Genomic DNA, 10,228 nt, shown 5'->3' with positions numbered 1-10,228 from the left:
TCAAAATCGCTTGGTATCAATTCTGTCAGTTCGATTTGATTTTGATTTTTTCCGATTCGATTACATTCACTTCACTTCAATCCGATATTGATTAATTATGGAACATAAAAAAAAAAACACAAACTAAAATTTTGCGGAGGAAGTAACTGGTTAAATGATTGAGTGTTATCAGCAAGGATGAGATAAGTCTAATTAAAAAATTGTAAATATGCATTAAAAAGATTCTGAATTGTCTTAAAGTACAATAAATCAGGTCTTTCGTAAATATAGGAAAATACTTTTAAATTCATGTGAACAATAAATGTCAAGAAAACAGTAAAATATAAAAAAAAAACCTGTCTTTAAAATTCTATTTTCTTAAGAATTTATGGGGGAAAAAGAGAGTAAAATAATTGATTCATGGTTTTGTGAATCGATATCAGGCTCGAAAAGGAAAATCGATTCGATACTGGTTATTAAAAAAATTTAAACCCTGCCCTAGGTTTGTACTATTCTACAAGAATATGGAAATGGTTTGCAAAAAAATAAAAAATAAACATTAGCACAAGTGAAACAGAAATTCACAAAAATTCAATCAGTTTGCTTTCATTTATGGTTGAGAAGCTGAAATTCTGAGGTTATGGACAATTTTAAATTATAAACAGCATCTAAACAACTAATCGATTAACAAAAATAAATATCGATTAATTTGATCAAGATGGGAAAATAGATCTGTGCTATGGAAACACGACATGAGAACATTGGGAGTGAGATTCGCCAATCCTATTAATAATAAAATAAGCAATTCATGGTTCAATTTCCCCACTGTTGACCAAGGAAATGTTTCGTTCGTCACCTTGCGCTTAGCAAATGTAATAAAGCCCAAAATTGGGTGTGTGTGAATATTTCATGCAAAGCTTCCCTGAGCCACTAAAAAAAATCCCCCAAACGGAATCAAGATCTCCACTTGCTGAGCATCTTGGCAATTAGTCATTAAGAAGACAAGGAGACATTGGAGCCTGGCGGCTTCCTGCCTCCAAGGCCCAATTAAGCACCACCTCAGGTCCACACACATATTACTGACACTTACGCAACGCACACACAATTTCTTCACTCACACCTCAACTGTGAAATATCTGCAGTGGTCGTAATTACATTTTGGATGGCGTCAAACCAGCGTTGTAATTCAGACGGCAGACTTGGTTACGGCATTTTTTTTGCAACGTGTCCACAGCACGCCTTGGCCTGCTCTGGGAAAAGTCGCTTTGATTAAAATGGCTGCCATTCAAAAGGAAGTGCAGTCAATTTGCATCAACGGGCCACATCGTCGGTAAAGTTGCCCTCAATTTAACTCATTCACTGCCATTGACGGTTATAGACGTCAAAAATTCATTTGAATTATTTCTATTAGTTTAACATTTTTTTCCACTTTTGTTGACAAGAGTATGAAAACCTAGATTTTTTTTTATTGTACATTTAGAACAGATATAAAATTTGTGATTAATCGTGAGTTAACTCATGAAATTATGCAATTAATTAACTCACAATTAATCATAATTCGATATCTGTTCTAAATGTACAACAAATTATTTTTTCTTAATTACGATTAAACGCCCCTTATTTTTAATATTTTTTAAATTAGGCCTGTCAGGTGATTACATTTTTTAATTGAAATTAATCACGTGACTTCACTTGTTAACTAACAATTAATCGCAAATTTTATATCTGTTCTAAATTTACAATAATTTTTTCACTCTTGTTAACAAAAGTGGAAAAAATGTTAAACTAATAGAAATAGTTCAAATGAATTTTTGACGTCAATAGCCGTCAGTGGCAGTAAGTGAGTTGAAATTGAAAAAAATATAAACTTTTTTCAAAACCATTTCACATAGCAATTTTGGACAATTCTTTTGCCACTGTCGTTCAGGCTGTTGATTACAGACAGGAGGTTAACTAGAAAGACAACATTCATATTACGCAATATTGTATTTACTCATTCACAGTGACGGTGCGTTTTAATACATCATCTTGTCAAAAGCGGGTTCAAAATTCACGTTGTTCTTGGCATGGCCAAGCACTGTGGGAGAAACGATGGCCAGACTGATGGTTGATATTGTCACACACAAAAATGGGTGTGTGTCAATTTACAATGTTATTGATACAGACTAATGACTGTAACCGCACACTGTAATGTTTTAAAATAAACACGGTGATTTTATTTCACACAAATCCTATTTCTGCTTGGATACCAAGCGAATAGCTTTTCTTTTAAGTTTTTATTTATTTTTATTAAATATAAATATTATGAACGTGCCTCAACACAATCGAGATTGAGGGCATAGGACAACTACAGTGGCGCCATCTGGTGCCGAGGCACTGTAGTACACATTTGGAAGAGGAAACTTGATGAGCCAATAATCATAAATAACAGGTTTTGTGAGGGCATTTGGACATTATTTTCCAGTAAGTAGGCACATAAAACTAAGAGTTTACAATCAAAATGTTTTTTTCTTGTAGAGTAATGACTCGCAACGACGCATCGTAAGTGTGCACTAGTAATATGAAAGTTTTTAAAAGTGCATTATATTCATCCATACATTAAAATCCCTCAATGGTAAATTCAACAATGAATAGTGGCAAAAAATATATAGGTCACCAAACTCAACATTTCTCCATGGACTTACTTGGAAAGGACAGGAATTGGAAACAGAAGGTACTCACAAAGGAAAGCAATGTGCCAGCATCTCTTCGCTGATTGGACAACCGTTTCCCTGCTTCGGCTAGCCAATCATGGAGCAGCACTGGTATGGAAAAATACTCTGCTTTGTAAGGCTAGGAGGAGTCATTGTGTCGGAAAACAAAACAAAAAAAAAAACCTCACAAATCCGACTTCTCAACCGTAAATATGTCCGGACGTGGGGAAATCGGCGGTAAAGCAAAAGCCGAGACTCTGTCCTCTCGTGCGGGTCTTCAATACCCAGTCGGTCGTGTCCACAGACTGCTACGCAAGGGCAACTGTTGGCCAGCAATCAAGCCCGCGATAACAAGAAAAACAGAATCATTCCCGGTCATCTACAGCTGGCCATCCGCAACGACGAGGAGCCACATACATCTTTCTAAGAGTGCTATCCTTTCATGTTTTTTTTTTTTGTAATGGTGTCTGATTTGTTTTTGTTTTCTGGCCTAGAATGTGAAGTGATATGGCTGCAAATTTTGCAATAAAAATGTGAAATGACTCACAACTTATTTCATTTTGTAGCATCCCAAGGGTGTATTCATATTTGCAATGAATTGAATCAAAAACATTTAATACAGAGATGAACTCCTTACTGTTTTCCTGCATTATGAATATACTTAAGATGTAACATACATGGATTATAACAAGCATTATGAAACAACTACGTCTACTCTTACTACCCAGTAACGAGGTGATAAAAGCCATTTTAACAAGAATATTATGTTTAAACGTCACGAAAACATGTCACAAAGGAAATATGGTGCGTCTGCTTTCAGCCAATCAGAAAGTGGCGTTGGCACAGCCCTATTTGCATGAGGGCGTCTATAAGAGCCCCGACTCCAGCTTTGTGTGCAACAACCCTCTCAGCATTATCATGCCTGAACCAGCCAAATCAGCGCCCAAGAAGGGCTCAAAGAAAGCCGTCACCAAGTCCGCGGGTAAGCCCGGCAAGAGGAGGAGAAAGGGAAGGAAGGAAAGCTACGCTATCTACGTGTACAAGGTGCTGAAGCAGGTCCACCCCGACACCGGCATCTCATCCAAGGCGATGAGCATCATGAACTCGTTCGTCAACGACATCTTCGAGCGTATCGCTTCTGAGGCTTCCCGCCTGGCTCACTACAACAAACGCTCCACCATCACCTCCAGGGAGATTCAGACTGCTGTGCGTCTTCTCTTACCCGGCGAGCTGGCCAAGCACGCCGTGTCCGAAGGCACCAAGGCGGTTACTAAATACACCAGCTCAAAGTAGACTGCTCCGGCCTATGAACAAAATCCAACGGCTCTTCTAAGAGCCACCCACTTATTCATGAAGAGAATGTATTTCAACTGCTAATTTAATCTGTGTGCTATTTACAGTCTCATGCCTGAACCATCTAATTTAGGCTTTTGCGGGTAGTCAGGAGTGCAGATTCAGTAAATCAATATCGCAGCAACACAGATTCTGCTTGGCGCATGGGGGAAAATACATCCAACATTAGCGGAGTAGTAGTGATGGACATGACACTTCTTTTAAGTGAGCTAAATCTTTAGAATCGGTTCAAAAAATCCGTTCATCAAATCGTTCGTCAACGCTTTTTTTTATGGCAGTAAACAGGATTTTTTTTTTTTTTAAACTGCGATACAGTGAGAACGTGTTTAAGTAAACCGCTAGATGATTTATTCATTATTTGTGTTTAATAATAATGCAAACCTTGTATAAATTGGTTTAATAAATGTAATGAAACACTGGAGAATAGAGAAGACTGGTATGGGATGTTACCTAAACCAAAATATGAGTGCTTTTAAAGCGTTAATTGATTAATTAATCAAAAAAAATCGCATTTATCATGAATTAACGCAGATTAATCGCACTATTAATTTTTACCATAGATTATCCTTTAGAGTGACAGGGATGATAATTGAATACATTAAAGTAAAGCATTTAATAAATGTTTGCGCATCACATTTAGAATATTTGTTTATCTCAAAATATCGGGGTCATTTTTCCCCCCATTTTAAATTATGCTAATAATTACCTGATTAGAAAAAGAGGAGCATGGGCGTGTGGAGTGGTACAAAAAATAACATTAAATGTCAAGAATTAACACATAACCAGTGCTCTTCAAATTTGGCGGGGATAAATGTTGATTAAAAAGCCTTTTTTATTAAGTGATTAGTCAAAATTCTAAAATGTGATTAATCTGATTTAAAAAAAAAACAAAAAACAATCGTTTTTGTTAATATAACTTAAGTTAAATTACTATGCCAAGTGATGGGTGAGGACTGCTACTGGATATTAATATAATATTGTTGAGTCGAGAAGTAATTGTTGGATTTAATCGCGTTCAATACTACAGTATAATAAATTGTTACAACTCCACTGAATTAATATAGAGACAAAACCTTGGTATTTGGTGTAAAAATGAAGGAACTATTACCCAAGTCGTGGGGGAAGGGAAGCTGAATGACGTTCCTCCAGCCAAGCCAAATGGAATACATGTCCTCTCTCAGGTCCGCCGATTTGTAATAAAGTCCGTTCCCTCAGAATCGAATCCCATTTCAGACCGCATCTATTATAAATCTTAAAAATGTCTGGCAGGGGAAAGGGAGGCAAAGGACTTGGAAAAGGCGGCGCCAAGCGTCATCGCAAGGTTCTTCGCGACAACATCCAGGGCATTACCAAACCGGCCATTCGTCGTCTGGCCCGCCGCGGTGGCGTGAAACGTATCTCCGGCCTCATCTATGAGGAAACCCGTGGTGTGCTTAAGGTTTTCCTGGAGAACGTCATCCGCGATGCTGTCACCTACACTGAGCACGCCAAGAGGAAGACTGTGACCGCTATGGATGTGGTGTATGCTCTTAAGAGACAAGGGCGCACTCTGTACGGTTTCGGCGGTTAAGCACTGCATCCCGACCAGCAATTCAACCCAAAGGTCCTTTTCAGGACCACTCACTCCTTCTAAGAGCGGTTTTCTCCTCTACTAGTTAAGGAGCAACAATGAAAATCTTACAACGGCAATTTTAGTTGTTGTTATAAATCGTATAAATTATTTTTAAATAGTGGTGTCATGTTGGGCGTGATAGCAAATTGTTTGCATAATTAGCTATTTAGATGCTATAGGAGCGAACAGAAAATGTAAATGTGAATATTAAAATAAAATTAGACCACAGTCACTTTTGAAAAGCGCCAAGAGGCTTTGGAAAGTCGCCAGATTTAGCAAGCAACACTTATTAATTCCGCTCTTCAACAGGCTCCATCACAATTACGTGCAAATTAGGCGATGATGTAATTTAGCTGCTTTTGGGACAGCCAATGGCTACTATCCTTACTGGGGAGTTGGCAACACTGAGTTATCGCGAGAGTAGATGAGATTTACGAGAACAGAAAGCAGAATAGAATGGACCGCGAGAATCTTTGGGTCAGCTGTCCTCTTTCAGGTCCTCAGCATTATAATAAGAAAACCCGTTTTCAGGATCGTACAGCAGTGCTTTCTGTTTTCGACAACAATTAGCATAACGATGTCTGGTAGAGGAAAGGGTGGTAAAGGTTTGGGGAAAGGGGGTGCCAAGCGTCACCGAAAAGTTCTCCGTGACAACATCCAGGGTATCACCAAGCCCGCCATTCGACGTCTGGCTCGCCGCGGTGGTGTCAAGCGCATCTCTGGTCTCATCTATGAGGAAACCCGTGGTGTGCTTAAGGTATTCCTGGAGAACGTTATCCGCGATGCTGTCACATATACTGAGCACGCCAAGAGGAAGACCGTGACCGCCATGGATGTGGTGTACGCTCTCAAGCGGCAGGGACGAACTCTCTATGGATTCGGCGGCTAAATTCTACATTCGGCACATAAACAAACCTAAAGGTCCTTTTAAGGGCCACACACTCAATCTACAAAGAGTTTGATATTCACGCATGTTAATTGTTATTGTTGCAATACTGACAGTGATGGATTATTATTTTATTAAACCAACTCATAAACTTTTTGTATTAGGTACCAACTATTTTTAAAATTTGAATCTACTCATTGCTAAGATTAATGTGAAGAAGTACTAGTTGAATGATACAGTTCCGAAATAACTGAGTCAAATTGATGATAGTTTGCAATAATCACCATGTCCCGTCAATGGTGGGCTATTTTTACTGTTGTTTTTTCTTCATGTTTTCAAATGTGTTTTATAGCAGTCTCCTATTTCTTTTTTTTTGGGTATTAGATTGTCCTGGCTTTTCACTATGAAATAATGTAGTTGATTACAAAAAGAATAAACCCTCATGAATATGAATTACAATTGGTCAATTTATATTTTATAAAGTTGTTAAAAATACAGAATTTTCTCATTTAGTTGCAAGTGTGGTGGCTCTTAAAAGAGCCGTTGTGATTTCTGGGTTAAAGTTTATGCCCTCTCCCCGCGGATGCGACGGGCCAGTTGGATGTCTTTGGGCATGATGGTGACCCTCTTGGCGTGGATGGCGCACAAGTTGGTGTCCTCAAACAGGCCGACCAAGTAAGCCTCGCTGGACTCCTGCAGCGCCATGACCGCCGAGCTCTGGAAGCGAAGGTCGGTCTTGAAATCCTGAGCGATTTCCCTCACCAGACGCTGGAAGGGCAGCTTGCGGATGAGCAGCTCGGTGGACTTCTGGTAGCGACGGATCTCGCGGAGGGCCACGGTACCGGGCCTGTAGCGGTGAGGCTTCTTGACGCCGCCGGTGGCCGGGGCGCTCTTACGGGCGGCTTTGGTGGCCAGCTGCTTCCTGGGGGCTTTGCCGCCGGTGGACTTACGAGCTGTCTGCTTCGTTCTTGCCATCTTCTAGCTTTTCTCTTTCAAAGGAAAAGAATTACAGCACAAGAACCGCGCGAGTCGTTTTTAAACGTTTTGTTCGGGTGCGCATGCGTTCCGCGCCCTCAGACCGGTGCGTCGTGATTGGTGCGCGGCTCCCGCTTGGAGCTCAGCCCCGCCTGGAAAAGAGACCACTGGCTCGCTGCCCGTTGGGTGGAATTATCTTCGAACTGGCCTCCAAAATGTAAAGCCATCTCCACGCTGAAACCCTCTTTTCCTGATTGGTCCAACTCCAAGCGTCTCGCGCATCCTGCAGCTATTAAAGCAGGACTTCTAGCACCAAGTGGTACATTTTCTTTGAGGTTTCACTCCAGAAAGACCAATCAATATGAGCGGAAGAGGGAAAACCGGTGGCAAGGCCAGAGCAAAAGCCAAGACTCGTTCCTCCCGCGCCGGACTGCAGTTCCCGGTCGGTCGAGTCCACAGGCTGCTGCGTAAAGGCAACTACGCTCAACGTGTTGGGGCCGGGGCCCCAGTTTATCTGGCGGCCGTGCTCGAGTACCTGACCGCTGAGATCCTCGAGTTGGCTGGCAATGCAGCACGCGACAACAAGAAGACCAGAATCATCCCCCGTCATCTACAGCTGGCCGTCCGCAACGACGAGGAACTCAACAAACTCTTGGGCGGCGTGACCATCGCTCAGGGCGGCGTGTTGCCCAATATCCAGGCCGTGCTTCTGCCAAAGAAGACTGAGAAAGCCGCCAAATCCAAGTAAAAACCTGAATCATTTCAACCCCAAAACGGCTCTTTTAAGAGCCACACATTTTTTTCCCTTAAAGAGTCTTTTCTCCTTCGATGGAAAAATAACAGTCAAAATTACGGCTAACATACCAAAAAAAGTGATCTTTACCTAAAAGCACACCCAAAAAGACTAAATCGTAACTAATTAATGGTGCATTATTTGGGGCCCGTGCATTATATTAATTGGGTCATTGTTTAATCTTTTTTTTTTCTGTAGTGCATGCTATCATCATAATGCATGTACGCTCCTACTTTATGCAAGCAGTTTCATAAATAAAATAATTTTGCATTTAAAAAAAATCGAAGTAATGACCTACTGTATACAGAATACAATAAATGTATATGTGACAAGGAATACGTTTAGCTCTTTACAGGTAGCTTGGGTGGCTCTTAAAAGAGCCTTTTGTAGCTAAAAGTATTAAATCACTTCTTTTTGGGTGCTGCCTTCTTCGCACTTTTGGGCTTGGCCACCTTCTTGGCGGGGCTCTTCTTAGCGGCGGTGTTCTTGGCCGCGGGGGCTTTTTTGGACGCAGCTTTTTTGGGGCTCTTTGCAGCCACCTTCTTGGCTGCTTTCTTGGGGGTCGTGGCCTTGGCGGGCTTCTTAGCGGATTTCTTGGCTTCCACCTTCTTAGGCTTCTTGGTAGGTGTTGCCTTTTTGGCGGCGGGCTTCTTCGCCTTAGTGGGGGTCTTCTTGGCAGACTTAGCAAGCGCCTTGGCCTGCTCCCCCACCTTCTTGCTAATCTTGAAGGAGCCGGAAGCGCCGGAGCCCTTGACTTGAACAAGAGTTCCCTTGTTCACTAGGCCAACGACGGCGAGCTTGACGTGGGACCTGTTCTTGTCCACGTCGTAGCCGGACGCGACCAGCGACTTCTTCACGGAGACCAGAGAAACGCCATTGCGCTCATTGGACGCGGCCACGATCTGGGCGATGAGTATGCTGACGCCGGGTCCGACCCTCTTCTTCGCGGGTTTAGCAGTCTTTTTCTTGGCCGCTTTTGTCGGGGCTGCTGGCGCTGGGGCTACTTCGGCCATGATGCTTGTTATTAATATGTATGAGGACTCAAGTGATGCCATTTCGGAATTAAGGGCCGGAATTTAAACGCACCATGAGAACCGTGGAGAGTCAATCGGGCAGTTTGTTCCACGGCTGACGGCACGCTGACAAACTCTCCTCACTTGTGTTTTCTTCGTACACTTAAAATGGTGAGAAATTACAATGGAAACTATTTATGTAACAAAAACGTATTTTAATATATAGCACACTTGTCTTTTTCCACATAGACGTTGTTTAAAAGTAGTATACTGCCTCAATTTTTTTTGCAGAACTTCCAAACTTTGCCTCCACACTGGCGTGAACAGCGTCACTCAACGGAATTCCTCGCTCTTTTCTTAAATAAAATTATTGAATATAACATTATTTGACAAAAAGTGTTTTATATATTAAATAACATGTTCCTCCACCGATCCTAAGTCCAAACAAGCGAGTATTTTTGATCATTTTGGAACAAGACAACGTTTTCTGAGGCTAGCAAACACATGATGACAGACACTTGTGACTTGTGTTTCTGTCTTACCATAAGAACTCGTGGAACACACTGAGGTGTAACAATGTGTAAATAGGGTATACATTGTTAAGTCTAATTATGTATGTATGGTAAAGTATATGTGAGTGCCACGAGCTGTGATGCCAAATTTAACACACCGGTTCCCTATTCACACCTTTTTACGCTGTTAATAAATGAGATGTATACTGACTAGTGACTACTTTTCATAATGGACAAGCTTGGGACATTTAAGTGACTAAAAGGACCATACATGATCAAAAGTATTCACCAAAAATAAAACACATTTTGCCATTCTGATTGCTGTAGTGTTTAGCATTGGTATGCAACTAGCTACTACAGCTCCATGGAGAACGTAATTTGTAGACTGTCCCAAAATTAGACGCCAGGAGCG

The 10,228-nt window shown here is 41.3% G+C and overlaps 5 protein-coding genes and 1 pseudogene across 6 annotated transcripts; 4 read left to right on the top strand and 2 right to left on the bottom strand.

The window, feature by feature from the left end:
* Nucleotides 1-3,585: 3,585 nt before the first annotated feature.
* Nucleotides 3,586-4,049, top strand: LOC144063690 (histone H2B). The gene has a single exon (XM_077585464.1). It carries the CDS (start codon nt 3,591-3,593, stop codon nt 3,963-3,965), a length of 375 nt encoding a protein of 124 aa, XP_077441590.1. The 5' UTR covers nt 3,586-3,590; the 3' UTR covers nt 3,966-4,049.
* A 548-nt stretch (nt 4,050-4,597) lies between these two features.
* Nucleotides 4,598-5,648, top strand: LOC144063691 (histone H4). 2 transcript variants are annotated; one of them, XM_077585466.1, is made up of 2 exons: nt 4,598-5,206; nt 5,295-5,648. In XM_077585466.1, exons 1-2 carry the CDS (start codon nt 5,160-5,162, stop codon nt 5,593-5,595), a joined length of 348 nt encoding a protein of 115 aa, XP_077441592.1. In that variant the 5' UTR covers nt 4,598-5,159; the 3' UTR covers nt 5,596-5,648. The 2 variants fall into 2 exon arrangements, with proteins under 2 accessions (XP_077441592.1, XP_077441593.1); XM_077585467.1 differs by having other exon boundaries at nt 4,598-5,648.
* On the top strand, nt 5,642-6,947 carry LOC144063687 (histone H4-like). The gene has a single exon (XM_077585461.1). It carries the CDS (start codon nt 6,062-6,064, stop codon nt 6,524-6,526), a length of 465 nt encoding a protein of 154 aa, XP_077441587.1. The 5' UTR covers nt 5,642-6,061; the 3' UTR covers nt 6,527-6,947.
* A 132-nt stretch (nt 6,948-7,079) lies between these two features.
* Nucleotides 7,080-7,854, bottom strand: LOC144063688 (histone H3-like). The gene has a single exon (XM_077585462.1). The coding sequence runs from the start codon at nt 7,496-7,498 to the stop codon at nt 7,088-7,090; it is 411 nt and encodes a 136-aa protein (XP_077441588.1). The 5' UTR covers nt 7,499-7,854; the 3' UTR covers nt 7,080-7,087.
* On the top strand, nt 7,369-8,246 carry LOC144063689 (histone H2A-like). The gene has a single exon (XM_077585463.1). The coding sequence runs from the start codon at nt 7,860-7,862 to the stop codon at nt 8,244-8,246; it is 387 nt and encodes a 128-aa protein (XP_077441589.1). The 5' UTR covers nt 7,369-7,859.
* A 406-nt stretch (nt 8,247-8,652) lies between these two features.
* LOC144033973 (histone H1 pseudogene) lies at nt 8,653-9,489 on the bottom strand (annotated as a pseudogene).
* Nucleotides 9,490-10,228: the final 739 nt, after the last annotated feature.

Source organism: Vanacampus margaritifer, chromosome 14, assembly GCF_051991255.1.
Source record: "Vanacampus margaritifer isolate UIUO_Vmar chromosome 14, RoL_Vmar_1.0, whole genome shotgun sequence".
Taxonomy (NCBI): domain Eukaryota; kingdom Metazoa; phylum Chordata; class Actinopteri; order Syngnathiformes; family Syngnathidae; genus Vanacampus; species Vanacampus margaritifer.
Note: the sequence above shows the minus strand (reverse complement) of the source record. Positions and strands in the feature narration are given on the sequence as shown.

Coding starts and splice junctions, on each gene's coding strand:
- LOC144063690 (XM_077585464.1), top strand. CDS start 3,591: ATGCCTGAACCAGCCAAATCAGCGCCCAAGAAGGGCTCAAAGAAAGCC.
- LOC144063691 (XM_077585466.1), top strand. CDS start 5,160: ATGACGTTCCTCCAGCCAAGCCAAATGGAATACATGTCCTCTCTCAG. Junction 5,207..5,294: donor GAATACATGTCCTCTCTCAG/GTCCGCCGATTT, acceptor AATGTCTGGCAG/GGGAAAGGGAGGCAAAGGAC.
- LOC144063687 (XM_077585461.1), top strand. CDS start 6,062: ATGAGATTTACGAGAACAGAAAGCAGAATAGAATGGACCGCGAGAATC.
- LOC144063688 (XM_077585462.1), bottom strand. CDS start 7,498: ATGGCAAGAACGAAGCAGACAGCTCGTAAGTCCACCGGCGGCAAAGCC.
- LOC144063689 (XM_077585463.1), top strand. CDS start 7,860: ATGAGCGGAAGAGGGAAAACCGGTGGCAAGGCCAGAGCAAAAGCCAAG.